Source organism: Pteropus medius, unplaced genomic scaffold (genome assembly GCF_902729225.1).
Source record: "Pteropus medius unplaced genomic scaffold, Ma_sr-lr_union100, whole genome shotgun sequence".
Taxonomy (NCBI): domain Eukaryota; kingdom Metazoa; phylum Chordata; class Mammalia; order Chiroptera; family Pteropodidae; genus Pteropus; species Pteropus medius.
This window is the reverse complement of record NW_024344240.1, coordinates 15,248,681-15,270,174: the sequence shown is the minus strand read 5'-3', so window position 1 is coordinate 15,270,174 and position 21,494 is coordinate 15,248,681. Positions and strand designations below refer to the sequence as shown.

General features: G+C 31.4%; 1 protein-coding gene across 16 annotated transcripts in view; it reads left to right on the top strand.

The window, feature by feature from the left end:
- CEP290 (centrosomal protein 290) overlaps positions 1-21,494 on the top strand; it is an 86,960-nt gene that overhangs the window by 58,430 nt on the left and 7,036 nt on the right. For 13 of the 16 annotated variants that reach the window (XM_039868995.1, XM_039868999.1, XM_039868991.1 and 10 more), the window contains 12 exons: positions 412-625; positions 1,556-1,693; positions 3,140-3,361; positions 3,709-3,831; positions 8,277-8,422; positions 8,760-8,915; positions 11,892-12,015; positions 16,580-16,714; positions 17,872-17,958; positions 19,358-19,522; positions 20,036-20,158; positions 21,116-21,288. In XM_039868995.1, coding sequence (XP_039724929.1) covers positions 412-625; positions 1,556-1,693; positions 3,140-3,361; positions 3,709-3,831; positions 8,277-8,422; positions 8,760-8,915; positions 11,892-12,015; positions 16,580-16,714; positions 17,872-17,958; positions 19,358-19,522; positions 20,036-20,158; positions 21,116-21,288 — 1,806 coding nt within the window. Of the gene's footprint in view, positions 1-411; positions 626-1,555; positions 1,694-3,139; positions 3,362-3,708; positions 3,832-8,276; positions 8,423-8,759; positions 8,916-11,891; positions 12,016-12,479; positions 15,073-16,579; positions 16,715-17,871; positions 17,959-19,357; positions 19,523-20,035; positions 20,159-21,115; positions 21,289-21,494 lie in introns of those variants that run through there. The other 3 variants (XM_039869000.1, XM_039869003.1, XM_039869002.1) reach the window with 3 other exon arrangements.

Genomic DNA, 21,494 nt, shown 5'->3' with positions numbered 1-21,494 from the left:
TGCACAGGACAACTTTCCCCACCCTCACCCTCACCCCACACACAGAATTCTCCAGTCAAGTCAATAGTGCTATGGTTGAGAAACCCTGATTTAGAGGAAGCAGTCTCATCTTGTAGGGCACATAGTATTTAAAGTACTGTTTTGTTCATTTTCTGCATTATTTGTCTAGAGCCACAAAATTACTTAATGCAACTGTTAGCAAAAATAGTAATAGAACTAGAAGGAAAAAGTCTATTTTATGTTAAATTTAAGAGTAGTTAAGTGGGATAAAGAATTGTACTTTTTGATTTGGATCAAGACTTAGGTTGTAAGAATACTTAACGACCAAACATCTGCTCTTCAGATAACATTTGTATCAAAGTGTTAATTGCAGCAACTACTCTACTAAATACATATGTGTGCTTATATTAGGCTCCAAGAAAACCATGCAGACGAAGTGAAAAAAGTGAAAGCAGAAGTAGAGGATTTAAAGTGTCTTCTGGCCCAGTCACAAAAGGAGTCACAAAGTTTAAAATCTGAACTTCAGGCTCAAAAAGAAGCAAATTCAAGAGCTCCAACAACTACAATGAGAAATCTAGTAGAAAGGTTAAAGAGCCAATTAGCCCTTAAAGAGAAACAACAAAAAGTAAGTAACAACAGAAAATGATCAACATTCCGGAAGTATATGAAGTTGATCGCTTTTAGAGTAGACTTGTAAAAGAAGAGCTGCTGTCTGTTGTAGTGAGTAGTATGAGCCTTATCTTACTCTTAATCAGTCTTTTAAAATAATTTTTAAATAACCTTATTGTTAGTGTTTAGAATTCAGTTAAATTCAAATACAGTCCAATTTATCTTTTTATTTTGTCATCAGTCTTGACTATAGGACAAAAGGGGAAACTTATATTATATCCTCTTTTCTACTGAGCTTTTATGCTACTGGGCTGTTTTGAACAATTTGAATAGTGGAACAATTTTGAACAATTTAGGGATTAAGAGGGAGATATGACAGTGAGTAGGAAAGATTAAAGAAGAAAGTCACAATGATAGTTTTATGAGAAGGAATTGGTCAATAGATTAGACAATTTATTAGTTTTTGAAAATTTGGTATACCTCAGATTTGATATACTCAATTGTTTTAGAAGATGCTGTTGTTTTCTATGCTAGCTCATGAAATGTACTGGCAAATTTAAGCCTTTTTTAGTCCTGTAATTTTCCTATTCAAATCAATTTCACATGGAAGTATGTACTGAGTAATTTAGGTAAATATCTAAACTTGGGTATTTGAAAACAAAACATACCTGGTTTTTGTAATACAAATTGCCTAATTCGATGCTGGGTTCCCAAAATTATTATCGTCAAGATTTTGAAATCTCATAATTAGGCAAGAATTGAGTTCAATTACTAAAAGAAATTCATTTGAAAAAGTTGGGTTCTTTGTGAATTGTGTTTGATTAAACACATGGTATTCTAGGAAAATAGTTGAAATTTAATAAGGCTTATTTATTTTTTGTATTACATATTACTCATATAAAATATTAATTTTTCAAAAAAAATGTATATATGTTGTAATTTTTAGGCACTTAGTCGAGCACTTTTAGAACTCCGGGCAGAAATGACAGCAGCAGCTGAAGAACGTATTATTTCTGCAACTTCTCAGAAAGAGGCAAATCTCAATGTTCAACAAATTGTTGATCGACATACTAAAGAACTAAAGGTGAAACATCAACACATTCATTAATATAAGAAAATTTTTGATAATTCCATTGGAAGAGAATCCACTCTTTTGGCGGGGGGGCGAAGCGGGGGACAATAGTGTCTCAATGTTCTACGCTGATAATAACCTTTATTTGCAGAGGATAGGCCATTATAGACTACTCTTCCTAACATAATTAAATTTAAGAAACATTTTACTTATGATTTTTACTTTTTATAGATAAGTGAGATAAGTGTGTAGAATGTTTTTTGTTTAGTTTTCTTTCTTTTGCCATATCAGAATTTTCTATCTAGTCTTTGCTAGTTCATGATCTGAATTAATTACCATTCCCTTTTTACTCCCTGAAATAGTTTATGGAAATTATATAGTCCTTGATATTTAATATATAGAGCTGCCTGGCTCTGCCTACCTCTGAAGTCTTTTTTTTTAAGTTATCGTATTTTGGCAGTGTATTTTATCATTTTCTTACACGATTGTTAGTGTTGGCAATTTAAACTTTTTTTCCAAAAAAATATATTTCATAATGATTTTCAAATTCTAGGTAAAATGAAAAATCTTTTTACCTGTTGTTTTTGTTTGTAATTTTTATTTACTCTTGGTTAATTTGTATATGCCCTTCACTGCCATTTAACTGTATGAGGACTTGATTTTACTCAGATTTTTAAAAATCTCCCATTGTACCTATCAAAATTATGAATATAGTTGATGTTAAAAGTCCATTAAGTAATAAATATATAAATATAAAGGAATAATCTTTTGTTGATGTCTTTTTTAATACTTTTCTGTTTGCCTGAAATTCTCTTCTGAATTCGTCACATTCACGTTCTTTTTCTCAAAGCCTTTTCTGACTTCTCCAGGAAAGTTTGCTTTTCTTCTAATAGCATTATAATGCTAATTTCCTATTAGTGTTATTAGTAATACTTTTGGCCTGTAATAATTTATTCAGCAAAACATATATTATGTTGCCAGTATCTCCATCACTGTTACTGTATAGGACAGCTAGGAACTCCTTTCTGTATATACTTTTTTAGGTATACTGTCTAGTATTACAAGTTACCCTTTCATGCCTTGTCTTTACAAAGTAGATTCGAATCAGAGATTTTTACACTACTCTCACAGAGTTTAAAACATTATTGTATACATTGATATGTACTTGTTTCAGCCATAATGAAACATTTACTTATTTTATAAAATTTTGGTTCTTGGTGTTTGTTCAAGATGAACCACTTCAGACTGTTTTGTTTTATTTTTTTTCCTCAAAGTAGACTTGGTTCATTGGAAATGAAGATGGAAAATATATGTAGTTTGTCATTTTTTTTTCTTGTGTACTTCAACATTTGGATTAAAACTTTCTTAAGTTTAATGGTATATTTTCATATTATATTGCTTTTATCATTGATACTTGGTGATGATTTATGAATTAAACGTTTCTTTATCTTATATCAGTCACAAATTGAAGATTTAAATGAAAATCTTTTAAAATTGAAAGAAGCTCTTAAAACAAGTAAAAACAGAGAAAATTCACTAACTGATAATTTGAATGACTTAACCAATGAACTACAAAAGAAACAAAAAGCCTATAATAAAATGCTTAGAGAGAAAGATGGAATCGATCAAGAGAATGATGAACTGAAAAGGCAAATTAAAAGACTAACCAGTGGATTACAGGTAATTTTATATTTAATTGTGGTCTCATGTCTTTGATTTATAGTATATAGATAGCAGTTGATTCCTACTTTTTAATTTTATATAATTTGTTGAAATTAGCTTTCACAACACCTTGATTAATGTAGCTAATTTCTTCAATGATCTCTATTATATTTGTAATTTTAGGGTAGCATATCTTACTAAAATGCAGAAGCAGCTTCCATGTTATATATCAGTAGTGTTTCCACTATATTTGGAAAGTATAGTAAGCTGTAAAGTCAGAAAATTTCTGTGAATGGCATATTTGTTGTGTATTTTGTTTGATACATTTTTACTTATAAAATGTTCAAATACATCTTATTTTTCAGGGCAGACCTCTGGTAGATAATAAACAAAGTTTAATTGAAGAACTCCAAAAGAAAATTAAAAAGCTGGAAAGTCAACTAGAAAGAAAGGTGGATGAGGTTGAAATAAAGCCTGTTAAAGAGAAGGTATGTGAAGAAACATACTCATATGGACTAAGTTAAATATGTAATCGATGAATAGCTAATATACTATATTAATTTGAGGACCTAATAACTATAAATGATGCTGGGTAAGGTACATAAGTCTAAGAGAAGTTTCTGTTCTTTAAGTATTTACTATACTTGTGGAGACACCTGTAATGTAACTCTCTTTTATTATTAAATTTATTGGGATTACAGTGGTTTATAAAATTATGTAGGTTTCAAGAGTCCAATTCAGTAATACATCATCTTTATATTGCATTGTGTGTTCACCACCCAAAATCAAATCTCCTTCTGTCACCATATATTTGATCCTCTTTGCCCTTATCTACCTCCCCTCTGTGCCCTCTTTCCCTATGGTAACCACTAAATTGTTGTCTGTATCTGTAAGTTTTTCTTTGTTTGTCTTATTCATTTATTGCTTTCAATTTTGTGTTTCACATATGAGTGAAATCATATGGTTCCCAGCCTTTTCTGTCTGACTTATTTCACTTAACATGATAATGTCAGATCCATCCATGTTGTCGCAAATGGCAGTATTTCATCTTTTCTTATAGCTGAGTAATAGTCCATTGTATATAAGTACCACAGCTTCTTTATCCATTTTGATAAAAGGACACCAGTTTCCATGTCTTGGCCACTGTGAATAATGCTACAGTGAACGTAAGAGTGCATATATCTTTATGGGTAGATGTTTTCAAATTTTTTGGGTAGATACCCAGAAGAGGGATTGCTGGGTCATATGGTAATTCTATTTCTTAATTTTTTGAGGAACTTCCATACTATTTTCCATAGTGTCTGTACCAATTTACATTCCCACCAGCAATGTGTAAGAGTTCCTTTTTCCCCACAACCTGTCCAACACTTGTTATTAGTTATTTTGTTGATAATAGCCATTCTTACAAATATGAGGTGATATCTCATTGTGGTTTTGATTTTCATTTCCCTTATAGCTAGTGAAGTGGAGCATCTCTTCATAGTCTGTTCGCCATTTTCATGTCTTCTTGAGAGAAGTGTCTGTTTGGGTCCTCTGCCCATTTTTTTTCATGTTTCTCACTGCCTCTGTAATTAGATTGTTTTTTTCTTGTTGAGTTGTATGAGTTCTTTATATATTTTGAATATTAGCCCCTTATAGAGGTGTTGTTTGCAAATATATTCTCTTGGTTGCTTCTTTGTCTTGTTGATGGTTTCTTTTGCTGTACAGAAGCTTTTTAGTTTGATATAGTTTAGTTTGATATATCCCATTCATTTATTTTTGCTTTTACTTCCCTTGCCTTTGAGGTCAAATTTAACAAATCTATTCTAAATTCAAAGTCCATGAGTTTAGTACCTATATTTTCTTCTATGCAGTTTATTGTTTCAGGTTTTATATTTAAGTCTTTGATCCATTTTGAGTTAATTTTGGTGTATGGCGACAGATAGCAATCTAGTTTCATTCTTTTGCAGGTGGCTTTCCAGTTTTCCCAGCAGCATTTATTGAAAGGCCTTTTTTTCCCTCCATTTTATGTTTTTGGCTTCTTTTTCAAAAATTATTTGCCCATGTATATGTGGGTTCAGTTCTGTCTCATCGGTCTGTGTGTCTGTTTTTCTTCCAGTGCCATGATATTTTGATTATTTTTGCTTTGTGTAGTATATTTTGAAAATGCAGTAAATTCGCAAGATACAAAATCAATATACAAAAATCCATTCTGTCCCAATATACTAACAATGACATCATATAGAAAATAGGTAATAAGGTTAAATGTTTTAACAATATATTACAAAAAAATGTTTTCCCTGTGAGAATTCATCAGTGTCAATATGATTTTGGTTAAGATGTTTGCATTAATATACATAGAACCACAGCATACTTGTTGTCAGAAGCTTCATTGGGAAAACTGCAAGATCACAATGTCTTTACTCTTCTAGATTGCTCTCTTTGCTGCCTCTATACTTGGGCAGATGTCTAATCCTTGGATACCGGTTCCTAACCTGACTCCTATCAGAATACATCAATAGCCGTGTAGCTTTGCCTGGACTCCTAACATCCGTGCTTCACTTATTTCTGCTTAAAATAGATAATACTGTTTGCATTGCCAGTTTCTCAAGATTATTTTCATAATGAAATATAATAATATGTGAAAGTCTTTTGTAAGCCATCATTTTGTAAGCCATCAAATCCATACCAGTGTGCAGTATCATTACTAACTAGAAAAAGAGAACACAGAGGGTTCCACTAATATTAAAATCTATATCCAAGAATCTAGTGAGAATATTCTTTCAGATTCCACAGTGCTGAGCACTTCTAATATATGAATGTTTTTATACCCGAAGAATGCTTTTGTATTGAAGTTTCAACACCTTTTTCTCTGTAAACAATGTTTGTAACCTATTTATATAACAAAACCCACCCTCATGCCTTGCAGTTCTATTTTCCTTATGCAGCTTTACTTTTCTCCATAGCACTTATCACTGTGTATCTGACATACTAGAGATTTACTTAGCTGTGTGTTCATCTTTTGGACTGTAAGCTTTGATGGCAGGAACTCTGCCTGTGTTATTTACTGTTGTGTCCTCAGCACCTAGAACAGTCCTTGGCACGTGGCAGATGCTGAATATTTGTTGAATGAATGAAAATTTTAAAATGTAATAACATTATTCTGAAACTGATGCATAAGAGGATATTGGTACAGAAAATAAGAAAAGAGAACTTTTCTCCCCATCCTCTCTCCTCCCCCTTTTCTCCCATCTAGAACAGACCCTTAGTCTTTGTCTTTGTTGTCTTTGTTGCTCTTGTTAATTTTTAAATTACTTCAGCTTTTTTCCCCTAAGTCCTTCAGAGAGTAGTGTCAGGTGGAGTAGGATTGCTTAATCCCTACAGAGCCTTGTATGCTGCAGAATTATTTACTCACATACCTTATTCCTCCAACTGATATCTTCCTGGAGGTACACAAAATTTCTTGTATATATTTCAGAGAAAAAGAAGTTAATGACTATCAAACACTGAAGTTTTTACATGTTTTTAAAGGATATTTGTTAGCTGAACTAAATAAAAAGTAAAAAATTACCTAGTAGAAAAGATAATTTTGATAGGGCAACTTATCTTAGTTGGCATTTGACTTTAAGCTGGGTATTTGACTTTAAATTATGGTTTTTAACCCTTTCAGCCCCAGCATTCTTTTTTTATAGTAAATATAATATTTCATAATGTCCCCTTTACTATTCCAAATGAAAGTCATTGTTAATATAAATTAGTACCTACATGCATAATTTCAAAAATGACATTGTAAGTGCCCTAAATGAAATATAAAGGAGAAACATAAAAGGAAAATAATTTATAAAAATAATACATATGTTTTTCATATTTTAACATATAAATGCACTGGCATGACTACACATATGAAGTAGTCTTGTCCTTACACCTTTAGGTAATGGTAATGTGATTTCAGATCTACAAATATAGGCTGATACAAATGTATTCTATTGGCAGCTCATATGTCACAAGGGATTGCCATTTGTCATTTGATTTCCAAAATGGTAAACAATTGTTAGTACAGTTTTCAGCAAAATGATCTCTATAGACTTTCTTTATATATGGCTGTTGTTTCCTAGAAAATTTAGTATATATAGTAAAACCATTAAAATATTGCTTGGTGGAATGAAGATATAAGTTCTTTGCTCAAATAATTATGAACAGAATTTTTAGCTATATGAATGTCTAGTAACAATTTGAAAGTTGTTCAGTACATGGATTGTTCTGTACTTTCCTTAGGCACTTTATCTCAATTATAGCAAGCCATGACACCTACTTCTGAAAGGCCCTAGTTCTCTCCCCACCTGCCAAACACTTATCACCAGCTAACATAATTTTTCTTTTCTTGTTTTTCGTCTATATTGTGCTCCCTTTCCCTAATGCACTCACCTAGCCAACATAAACTAGACTTCTAATTCCATGAAGACAGAGTTTCCTGTTTGGTTTATTCATTGCTTTTATTCCTAGTGTCACATGGTTAGCACAAAATAAATATCTGTTGATTAAGAGAAGTAATATATACTGATGATTTGAAAGGTCCCTGATGTTAGGAGATTGCTATGGGGTGACAAAATTGGGTTGGTCATTTATACATATAGAGTCTTTGTTAGAAGCTTACTGTAGTCGTGAACATCTATATTAAAATCTTAATGTAAAGTCTTCCTTAAGGGTATTGGTATTAGTCCAAACTGTTTTCCAGAATTCCATTTGTCAAGTTATAGAATACAGAATACTTAAACTGAAGGGCATTTTTGCTAATAGCTTGGCATGCCTCAAGATTGTAGAAGTTAGAACCTATTTACTGATTTTTTAGGAAATATTGTTTAACCATTGTTATAGTGAATTGTAATTGATAACTCTTGAAATGGAATTAAAAATAATATTGGTAATTTTCTTCCTCCTTTATTATTATTTACAGAGTGCTAGAGAAGAATTAATTAGGTGGGAAGAAGGTAAAAAATGGCAAAGCAAAATAGAGGGAATTCGAAACAAGTTAAAAGAGAAAGAAGGGGAAGTCTATATTCTAACAAAGCAGTTGAATACTTTGAAGGATCTTTTTGCCAAGTAAGTTTAATATAAACCTAATTAATTATGTGTAAAGTCTTTAATTGACTTGGAAGACATAATTTTGTTACACTTGATAACAAAAAATTTCCTAGTTTCAATTATCATTTATTATCTATGATTCCCTTTTTTTCTTTCTTGAAAATGTGTTTTAAATATATTTTAACAATTTATAAATGGAGTTTCCTATAATTTTCAAATAAGTTAGCTCATAGCAAATATAGAATGATCTAATTTTTTGAATATTGGTCTTGTAATGAGTAAGCTGCAATTTAATAAACTGAACAAGCCAAACGGTGGATGATATAGTTTAATGCTTCTATATTAAATCCCACAGAGCTGATAAAGAGAAACTTACCTTGCAGAAGAAACTAAAAACAACTGGCATGACTGTTAATCAGGTTATGGGAGTGCGAGCTTTGGAGTCAGAAAAAGAGTTGGAAGAATTAAAAATGAGAAATCTTGAGTTAGAAAACGACGTATCATATATGAGGTAAGGTATTATATGAAAATATGCTGTCCATTATAATGAGAGAAAACTGGTTGACCGTAGAAACTGATATAATAAACGTGTTATTTTAAGCTTGGGTTGATCACGTTTTCATGTGTGTTGAAATAGTCCTCTTTCTTTGTATGCTACATAATTCTGTTGTATTCTTGAACTTTTGAATATTATGGTGTATGACTCTGGATCTTGGTTAAAATCTATGGGAAAATATAGATATTTTCGTTTTAGCCGGCAGTTGGTCTGGATAGGTTCAGTCCTCGAGTTCCAACCTGTTTTCTGTGGGCTATGATTCCAATATCAGTTTTATTTCAAAGCCTTTACAATACTATTCACATCTGTTCTGTCTTTGTACCTCCCAACTGACAGTCTGGTATGTGGGCCATTAGTTTTTTCTGTTAATTCAGTTTTCAGAGTCTTTGGTATTCTGATAAGATCAGATCCATACATTCACAGCTCAAGGGTAAGCCCAGAAGTTCATAAACAACTTTATAGTTGTTTGAGCTCCTCCCTATCTGCAATATCCCTGATACTTTCTATTCCCCTTTTGGTGCTTTGAACCAAATCTAACACTTTAGCTACCCTGTTATACTGTGCACTTCAGCATGTTTGCACACATTTGCAGCCAAGCAAACAACAGGAAGGTGGAAAAGGGGTGAGGGGAAGTAGCGAAACTACTTTCACCCTACACTCTTACCAATCACAGCTCTACTAGTTAGAGAAGATGATTCCCCTCTCTGAAAATTTTGCTTCCTTTGGGTTCCCATTGCTGTCTCTGACACTGCCTATGGGATTGCTTGAGGGTTGGGCTATGGAAACAACAGAAGAAAAAAATAATGAGGGATATTTGCACCCTCTATACTAGAATTTTCAGGCTTTCCTAGAGCTCCTCCCTCAGCAGTCATACTTATTTAATGTTTCAAGTGATGTTGTGTTCAGGCTAGTAAATACTGGAGGAAAAGAAAAGAAATTCACCACCTGTTTAGTGATACTTCAGATTCTGGTATTTTGTCCCAGTCTGTAAACTATTTACTTCTCAGAGTCCTCAAGTAGATGCTCCATGCATTTGGGAGAGGCAAGACTGGATGCATTTAGTCCAGTGTACCTGGAACCAGAACCCCCTATGTCATTTCTTTAGCAGAGCCTTTGAGATTTTCTTGTTTTGCTATCTCTTTCGAAGCTTTGTCTTCTGACATAGTCATGCAAAGCAAAATAAAATCATGTCCTAACAATAGCAATTAAATTCTGTGTAATTTTCTATTTCATTCATTTCTTCGTAGATAAATTAGATTATTTTTACCTAATTTGTTTCTTCCTCTTCTAAGTGATTACAAATGATCTGTAATAATGTTAATGTTCATCGTCAATATCTGGTACTACTTATTATATTTGGATATGAGGAAACTTACTGTTCTTAAATGTATTATAGTTTGTTTTCCTTTCTATTAATTTTCAAAGATTACCATTAGTGCTTCTTTATTAATGTATGCTGTTGTGGCAATATTAATGTAATATGAACATATGAACCTCAGCTCCTTTAGAGGAACACTCATCAGAGTCTAAGTTAAATTCCAACTCCTTTCTTTTAAAGTCAGTTTCTTAAATCCTTCAGAATTTTTCTTGATGGAGATGGAAAAAGATGATTGAAAAATTCTTCTTTCTTTTGACATCTATTTATATATAGTTACTATCTGATCCTAGTGGTGGCTCCTTCCCTCCTTTTTTTTTTTTTCTTAGTCTAAATATATATTCAGAGCAAAACTAAACCCTTTTCTCCTATTCTCCTTTGCAGTTTTCAGAGGGATCAAAATATTTGTTTTGCACCTTCTAATTCTTTCAGTGGTTTAATTGCTCTTTTTTTCCCTCTAATAATGTGAATCTTTGTGGGCTAAAGTATTTGGAAAAGACTTTATAAAAGAGATTGAACTCATATTCTGTCAGTGCAAGTGTAAATTTCTGAATTTTATGAATCAAATCTAGATACTGAAAGGAGGAAGGACATTCCAAGAAAGCAGAACCCTTGCAGAGACATAGAGGCAGGAATAAATCATTTATGAGTAAGAGTGTGTTATTTGCCCTCGTAAAGGAAGACTTCTGGACAATTAGGTTGAACTGTCAGAAGGTCTGGCAGACCACATAGATGAGTGTAGGCTTGAAGTGACAGATTATTATCTGTCACAAGAAAGAGCCTTTTTAAATCTTTGAGCTTCTTGAGAAGCACATGGATGTTAGTGAAATTATTATATAATGTTTTTAAAAGAATGAGTATTTTACCATTTAATCTCACTTATATGTGGACTCTAAAAAACAACAAAAACAGAAACAGACTCATAGATACAGAGAACCAACTGATGGTTGGTTACCAGATGGGAGGGTTTTAGGAGACTGGGTGAAAAAGGTGAAGGGATTCAGAAGTACAAATTGGTAGCTACAAAATAATCGCAGGGATGTAATATACAGCATAGGTACTGTAGTCAATAATATTGTAATAACTATGTGTAGTGCCAGGTAGGTACTAGACTTATTGGGTGGGTCACTTCATAAATTATATAAATGTCTAACCACTAATATAAAATATTATTGAATGTTAACTCTAATTTTAAAAAATGCAAAATAAAGCCATGAAAAAAAAAAAGAGTGGATATTTTAATTCAGCTACCTTATACAATTTCATGTAAATAGATGCATGTTCTTTAAAAATGTTGATGTAGTTCTATAAGTTAAAATACACTTTTTTAACTCATAGTTTAAAGAAGCCCTGCAATGAATCATCCATAGAGAATCTTTTTATGATATAGTTATGGCCTAATTTAATTATTGTAAAGTTTGCAAGTTTTGTAGAATTTAAAGTAAATATAGTGTTAATAAATACATTACATATTTTTTCTTTCTTGTATCTTAATATAGTAAAACAGGGAAAAATTGAAGTTTGTGTAGTAAAGAGTCTGTGGTTATTGTTTATAGGACCCATCAAGCTCTTCCTCGAGATTCTGTTATAGAAGATTTACGTTTACAAAATAGATACCTCCAAGAAAAACTTCATGCTTTAGAAAAACAATGTTCAAAGGATACATATTCTGGGCCTTCAGTAAGTGTACATCTTTTCATTTTTCTGTTTTAAAGTTTAGAAATGAAATAAATTTCTACCTTTATCTGGTCAAAACCTGTAGGTCCTTGTCCTTAAAATTAATGCAATAAGTTCAACTTTTATTTTGACTAGGTAGTGATGTATATTATTTTCTTTAATCTTACTTATATAATAACAGTAAACGTAAGATTTCTATGCTTTGCATAAAACTTCATTACAAATGATTTCTAGAAATTTTAAATGCAGTTGCCATGAGTTTTGCCCTGGCAAGAAATAAGTAGATAAAATAGGAAAATATGTTATAATATGTTATAGCATTATTTACATCAAATGTGTGCTGTTTCTAGTTTTTCTTTATAGAGTCATTAATGTAAAATTGTGTGTTGTATCTTATTTAAGTCACTTAGTGTGTGTATTTTCGTTACTTTTTTCTTCTTTTCATGTTTTTTCTCTTCTGCTTCAAGCAGAATCTGTTATGTGACACAACTCCGCTTACCAGTGTTAATAAATACAGGCATAATAGTTTTCACAAAAGGAACACTTTACATAGGAACAAAAGAAAACCCATGACAGTGCTCAGAATTAAAAATGAGAAGGGAATAGTAGCCACTGACAACTTAAATTATCAGGTACCTAGAAATATTCTGCAGTATTACCATAATGAAGAAAAAAACAAAGCAGAAGATACTGTACATCCTACTGAATTAAATACATCTGAGGCAAGACCAAACAGTAAATCAAGTCCATTTAGGCCAACTAATGGTACATTGGCAGATTTTAACTCCAATTTTGAAAATGAACCAGATCTTGAAATTGAGAAAATTAATCAAGACTGTTGTGAAAATAATAAGCAGGAATGTCAAAACAAGGACAAGAATGAGCTAGGCAAGGATGAGAAAGAAAAGGGACACATAGCTGAAGATGTAAGTCACAACGGCCACGTGGATCCAGAAGAATCCTCTGGGGAGAACCATGATTATGGCACAGTTGCTGCTGCAGTGAATCAGTTTGCTAAGGAGGCTGCGCAGGCAAACTCTGAAACTGATGCACCAGTCCAGCCAAGAAATGACGTGTCACAGGTTTGAGTACATGGCAGTCTTTTATTTCTTTGTTAGCTGAGTTTTCTTATAGCAAGTAGTATATGTATGTAGTGCAAATGGGAAAAAATTGTGTAGGATTTGTAAGAAATATTTACTGTTAATAAACTTATCCTTAAACTCTAACATTTGACTAGTACTTACAAAATTAGTGGTTATACATTTCTAAATTCATTTTAGTACTCTGTTTTACTATTGATGCTCACTTAATATGATTAGATAACAAAATAACAAAAATTAGAAGTGTTTGCAATTATATTTTGTATATATATATATGATGAAAATATTCATCTTCTCCAAAAGCTTGTAAATTGATGAATATCTTAAATTTGTTGTGTTTTCTGTTCTAATCTTCATTCAACATTTAATGTGTATCATATACAAGGACATAATATGAGAAAAATTGTTTCTAGTTGGAAAAGAGATGAATTCTGTTTTTAAGTATACTAAATTTCAGGTGTTTGTGTTCATACCTTATGTATAAGACATAGAGTTTTAAAGAGTTTGAGAAAGTAGGCTAGAGATTGGAAGTTTACCAACTGGAGAATGAAGGCTAGGATTTGATCAGTTTGTGTATCTGGTAAACAAGCAGTCTAAGATGTAAATGTATCTACAATGAAAGATGTAAATACAATGAAATGTTCTGCTCTTTTGGTATTAGTGTTGTGTTTGATGCATCAGAGTTGTAAAGAAGGATGAAAACTAAGATCTTGGGTTGAACCAGGGAAGGGGTCTCTGGAGATGTGAGATTAGGTAAAGTGTTGCCGAGTAAAGTTAGATTGGAGGAGAATTAAGATGAGTTGATAAAGAAGTAGAACACTGTAGTTAAAAAATTCTGCTGGGGATAGGAAAGCAGGAAGAATAAAATAAATTGTAGAATTAAATGGTGGTTTTTCCAGTTATAGAATGTGTGCATATATGCCGGCAAACAACTTATAATAGAAAATGAACCTTAAGAAGAATGAAAAAGCCCTGAAACTCAAAAAAACTAATTTTCATCATATAAATTTCACATATAGAATAATGTTAGGAGTATCTCTGGAGGAGTTAAAATCCTTTGATTAAATCATTCCACTAATCTTTGAATTTGTAATGTATGCTTAGGGTGTTTAAAGTTTTAGAAATGCATAAAAATATATTGTTAAAAACTGAATAAGTTCATAGAAAATATAGTTACAATATTTTTGCTGATAAAATATAGGTATAATTAGAATATTTCATATGTAGATTTTAACATGATGTGATGAGAGGGAACTTTAAGCACATATATCATATAACTGACTTCAAAAGAATCGGGAAAAAAATCAGGGATGGCAAATTATCGGAGTATGATGCTTACATTGAAACTCGGACTGCTCCAAAGTTATAATTTAAAAATGGTATGTATCTATGGAAAAGAAAACTCTAATATAATGAAACAAAATGTTGACTGTAAAATGTTTGAAAATATCTAATAGACCAAATACTATAGGTATGATTGTAATCATTATGATTGTCAGAGATACTGGACCCATGGTCCTCTGAATATATAATATAAAGTAATATTAGAGAATATTCATTGGGTATTATATCAGCTACTATGTAATGCTTTACATATGTTAAAATTAAATGGCACTTTCAAAATGTAAAATAATACACATTTCAGGTACTTAATTAGTAGAAAATGAAAAGATATATATTTTTCCTACTTATAGACAGTGGCCAAACTTTTAAAATCAGTCTTAAAAAAATGAGTCCTATTCATGCTTTCAAATATTCCAAGTTGACATCACAACAACCTTTATCCTAAATGATAAACTTTTTATGTACAGAGTGGTATCAATAAAGTGGTGTTCGTTTACAAAAAAAAAAAATTAGAGATGTTTGTTCACCTTAGAAATTTCTACTGCAGCATGATGTAAAATCTCACTACAAGTAAAATTTCACTGTGGTAAATATCAATAAAAATTTGTTAAACGATGCTGTGTGAGATTCTAGTGTACAAGTTCCTTCACTGGTCTTTTTGCCATGTATTATAATAGGTGCTTTTTTCTGAAGAGAAAAGGGAGCTTACATGTATTGCCATCTATGTTTTATTAGACGCTGTGCCTACATTTAATTTTCACAATACTTTGCAGAATATCATTCGTATTTTACATGAGAAGCTTGGAGAATAAGTAACATCTCTAGTGATCAGGGAGATGGAGAACAGGATTTAAATGCAGGTCTAACTCTACAGTTTATGAACTTACTATGTACATACTACTTTTGGTCAGTTTACATTATGGTACAAAATCAGACGTTTGCTCCCAATTGAAATCAAATAGAATTTACCTTTTTTCTTTATTCTTTCCACCTGAGATACTCCAGTCACCTAAGTCTTCAAAACATCAACTAAAATTGAACATTTAAATGTTAAAAGAAAATGAATGAAAGTAACTTAATTCTTATTTCATCCCATTTTCCAGGTTTATAATGCTTCTTTTCCCCACTAGATAATAAGTAATTGAGAATTTGAGGCTTCTCACTTTATAGAAAAAAGTAGTCAAGCACAGATTTCTCTTTCACGTAATCTGTAATTTAGAATGAGAAGTAAAATCGAACATAAATAATAACCCAAAATGGATTCTTGCCAAGAGAAATACAAATATAATGTTACTGTATTTCAGAGGAGTTACTGATTACTGTAGCTCAAAGAATGAGGAAAAACTTTTTGAAGGAGGAAAGAATTGAGGCTTGTGTGTATTAGTTTGCTATGGCTGCCATAACAGAGCATCATAGATTTGATGGCTGAAAACAAATTTATTCTCACATTTCTAGAAGCTAGAAGTTCAAAATCAAGGTATCAGCAGGGTCGATTCCTTCTTTAGGCTGTGAGAGAAGTATCTGTTCCAGGCCTCTCTTGTTATCTTGTACATAACCCTCTTCCTGTGTATTCATATTGTCTCCCTTTGTTACATGTCTTTGCATCCAAATTTCCCTTTTGTTTAAGAACACCAGTCATTGGATTAGGGTGCACCCTATTTTTTTAACTTGATTATCTCTGAAAAGACCCTATCTTAAATAAGGTCATTCTGAGGTAGTGAGAGTTAGGATTCCACCGTATGAATTTGGGAGTGGGGTTGGGGGTGAAGCATAATACAATCCATAACAGATAACAATTATACTTTATTTTTAGACTAAAAAAAAAAAAACAAATTACATTTGTCATTACGAGAGTATATATGGAGGCCATTATATGTGTGGACATTATTGTTATAATAGACTTTGCTTTCTATATTAGTTAAAATACTACATTACTTTTTCTACTGCAAGTTTTATATTCCAACTTATTTATTTTTGGTTGTTTTCTCTAGAGCTCTCCAATTTTCTCATATTTCTTTGACGAAAATTATTCCATTTTAGCATAGTGTTTTCTTATTCAGTATGTCTTCTGCAGCTTTTATTTATTAAACCTTAAAAATATTCCTAACTTCATTTTCCTGAAGACTTCAGAAATAGAATCTGATGATCATTGGCAAAGAGAACAGGAGCTTCAGAAGGAAAACTTGAAGTTGTCATCTGAAAATATTGAACTAAAATTTCAGCTTGAACAAGCAAATAAAGATTTGCCAAGATTGAAGGTAAATTTAACGTTCTTTATTATAGTTAGGAAATCTAATGCCTGAAAATCTTTTTCTCCCTGCTTGTTATGCTTACCATATTAGTTTATGAAGAAGTCAAAAACTCATATTTATAAAGTAACATGGTAGTGCTATACTTTCTACATTTTTTCATTTAACAATTGTTTGTTGAGGCCTGCTTGTGTCAAGCACTCTTCTAGGTGCCGGGAAACAGCAATGAAATAAATTCTTGCACTCATAGAACTTATATTCTAATGGAGAAGGCTGATAAACAAGTCAAAATATAGTATGCTAAGTGCCACGGAGAAAAAGCATGATTGGCATGAAGGGGCTGTACGTGTGTCATGTGGGGTTATGGGAACTGCTGTTTAAAATAAGGTAATAAGGGGAAAGGTTTCTTAATATCATGACATTTTAGCATCTATAGGAGACAGGGATGGAAGCAGGTCGTGCAAATACTAGAGTTCCAGACAACAGACATAATCAAATGCAAATGCCCTGAGGCAGAGGATGATTGGTGTATTTCACTAACAATTGTCACACCTTAAAATATTAGGCTATCTCTTAAAAAATTAAGTCTTTAAATTAAAACTATATTAGGATAATTGTCTCTTTTAGAAATTTTACTTTGACATTTATAAAGTTTATCTTTAGTTTTCCAAAACTTTTCTATCCTATTTATGAGAATCTTTTTTTTCTCTTGGCTGGCTAATTGTTTCAGTTCTGTTTTCTAACCTAGAATATTAGCAATCTGTTCATTCCAGTGGTAATCGTATAATTATTTTCCGCTTTTCATTCTGAGTTTTGCACTGCTAGAACCAGTGTGTGAAGTTCAGTTTGTTTCTCCATACCATATGGGTCAGGATCTACATATGTAATTTATGGTACGGTTAAAATCAGAGTCTTAAACTCAAATTTATATTATATATTAAGGCAACAGTGTGGAAAACATGTCTTGAAAATCATATACAAAATATTCTTGTATTTATATACTTTAAGTCAACATTTGTCTTTGTTCACAATCCTCCTTGTTGCTCTGCAGACTCATTGGTAAGTTTGGCTAATTGAAGAGATTGCAGGTTCAGGTGAATTGTTTCTTTCTTTTCAAATAGCTATAACTATGTTAAATTGTTAACATATTTGCTTTAATTTTATAGAATCAAGTTAGAGATTTGAAGGAAATGTGTGAATTTCTTAAGAAAGGAAAAACAGAAGTTGAGAGGAAACTTGGCCATGTTAGAGGGGTATGTGAGAATATGCCATATATTTATTTTGGTTTCAGAACTGATAAGCTAGAAAAGAAAAATAAGTTTAGATACATCATAACAGTAGTGATATGCTTTTACTAGTGTCTACAGTTTCAGTTTTTATTCTGCTACATCTACAATGTAAAACATTTAAGCTTTTCTCTGTTTCAAGTTAATGTATTTTATCATCTGTCATACCTTATATGCATTTTATTTCACTTGGGCTCCACATTATCTTTTTTTGTTGCATGTCTCTCTACACATTGAAAACATTTAACTTTCAGGAATCTGCCTTCTGTTCATTGAGGTAACTACTAAGTGCTTCTTGGTCCAATTCTAACATTTTGTAACTATATGTATGATGTCCATGGCAACTCTGTAAATAGGTTTCTCTTTTCGTTCCATGTTATCTTGTATTCACTTTTTTCAATGAATAAATGTTGCTTATGAGGTCAAGACCAGTAATTTAAGCCCCTGTTGATCTCTTGTTGTTAAGTGGCACAAGTGGAAGTAATCATAATGACAAAAATTTTTCAAGTAATAACATTAAATATATCTTATTTTTACCAAAAAAAAAATATTGAGTGTTACCAGAAAAGTATTTAGGACATATATCTTGTTGATAGTCAGCAACATTCATTTCACAAATAATCTATTTGTTAATTTACTTTTTTATCTAAGTTTATTATGAAAGCATACAGCATTAAAATTAGGTAAAAGTTTATATTTTGAGGTTATTCATTGCACAGTATGAATACTGACTAAAATGTCAAAAACAAAGTTATTTGACTTCACTTTTGAAAAACTTTTTATTTTAAATTATAAACAGTTAAACTTATTAATTGGTGCCCCATCTCTTTTGATAACTTTATAACAGGTTTTTTATTTTAGAAGTCTCTTCTATTTATATTGGACAGAAACTTAATTTCTAATCAATGACTATTAAAGAAAATTACCTCTATTATGTTGCAATTCAAATTCAATAACTCATGATCTCTTTAAAGACACAATTTTTCTTTCGTGATTTTATTTCATATAAAGAAAACTCTGGTATACTGGAATTAACATTAGTTAGCTAAATAGAATATTTAGGTTCTTGGGTTTATTCATTTGCAACAGACATCAAAGCTAGAATACCTGATCTGTTACTTAGTAGCTTCATGACTTCAGGAATATCAAATTCTTTGAGTCTTGATATTCTAGTATTTAAAGTGAGAATTATACTTCCTAAATCATAGGGTCATTATAATGATGGCTTGAAGTAATACAAGCTTTGGTTTCAAGTGTTAGGAATCAAAAATATGAGTATAATAATGAACCTGCTATATTGTTGGTACTTTATATTATACGCTCTAAAATATTTGATTAAATAAAAAGTTAACATATTCTTTTGTAGTCTGGTAGAAGTGGAAAGACAATCCCAGAACTAGAAAAAACCATTGGTTTAATGAAAAAAGTAGTCGAAAAAGTTCAAAGGGAAAATGAACAGTTGAAAAAAGCATCAGGAATACTGACCAGTGAGAAAATGGCTAATATTGAGCTGGAAAATGAAAAATTGAAGGTAATATTTTAAATGTGATCCTTTGTATGTACTATTTTACTTCATAATTTTTATTTTTTAGGAAAATTTTAAATATACTCAAACTATATAAAATAGCTTTAATGGATGAGTCAATATTTTACACATATTGGACACTAAGAGTAGTTAGAGTTGCTCGACTTGGTCATATTATTATTTCTTGACCAATGGTTCTTACTCTGGCAGCATAAAATAATTACCTGTATCTGCTTTTTTAAATATAGGTTCCTAAGTCCCCAGTCCTGAGATTAATTAGATTTCTCTGGGGTGGGTCCTACCATAGGTATTGGTATTATTTATTTTTTAGTCATTAGATCATTCTAATGTGTAGCCAGGGTTGGAAACCTCTGCTGTAGATGACCAGTATTAGACAGAAGACTTTAATTCTACTTATATCAAATATGATTTTTACAACTACTTTGAATTAAGTTTTATAAGTTTACAACATCATCTTTTATTTCATTGTTTTGATAACATAGGTTTTTTTTTTACTAGGCTGAATTAGAAAAACTTAAAGTTCATCTTGGACGACAGTTGAGCATGCACTATGAATCCAAGACCAAAGGCACAGAGAAAATTGTTGCTGAAAATGAAAGGCTTCGTAAGGAACTTAAAAAAGTATGACTGTTATTAGTGATTATAATTATTGTTATGCTAATTAACTAATACACCTTGAAAAAAACAAATGAAAACATTGATGAGCATGTTTATTCAGAGTAGATATTAAAGGATTTAGGAATCATGTTTTCATGCCTGCCATCTGTTTACCATGAGGAACATTAAAAATAAAAAATTAATTAAGAAGCAGTATAATGTAGAAGGTACATGGCTGGGATTCACATCTAGCTCTGTCACATTCTAGACATGGTAACTAGGTCAGGCTACTAACTTCTCTCTATCCCCAGTTTCCCCATCTATAAAACTGGGAATAGTACGTGTATTTCACAGAGCTGCTATAAGGTATATGTTGTTAGTATTTGTACACATGACCTAGAACAATGTCTGATGTACAGTAAGGAGTGTATGAAACTGTTTTGTTAAACAAACAGTAAGATTCTAAGGGGTAATATATATTACTTGTCCAGACAAATAGGCATTATTTATATGGATGACCCAGTGAATAAATTGAAGTTAATATTTTTAAACTAGTTATCTGAACCTACTGTGCTTTAAATGTGGATGTTGAATAGTGAAAATAATCTGTAGTACTTACACAGAGTTTGTGCTTATAGGTGGGTCTCTAAGTATTAGAGTCAAAACAAAACTAAAGACACAAACTATCCCATTATTCTGTAAATATTACAAAGATGACAAATTTAAAGTGACCAAATAAAATGACAAATTTAAACTAGAGTAAAATACTTGTAAATATATTTTTCTAATTAGATCTGTTGTTCTAATTATTATATTGCTGTTTCAGAGTAAAGGAAACATTGGATTTTAATTGGAATTTTAATCAGCATTTAGAACTTGATTACTTTTTTCCTAATTTATAGTGATAATTTTGAATGTATTACATCTATGACAGCATTGTTATGTTTTACCATAATATACTAATTTAGTTTTTAATGATAGGAAACTGAAGCTGCAGAGAAATTGCGGATAGCCAAGAATAATTTAGAGATATTAAATGAGAAGATGACAGTTCAACTAGAAGAGACTGGCAAGAGATTACAGTTGGCAGAAAGTAGAGGTCCACAGCTTGAAGGTGCTGATAGCAAGAGCTGGAAATCAATTGTAGTTACAAGGTAAGAATAAATAGTTTAAAACTTGCACAAAGTTTAATCAGTTCTAATTCAGCCATTATTATTTTGACAGAATATAACACTATTCTGATTAACTTAGTCTTTCCTGATGAACTGTTTGGTTGTTTATTTTACCATGATACTTATTCTTTTCTTGTCCTAGCATTGCCAGTCTTTTTTCTTCCTTAAAGTGTTTGACTAGTTTGGGT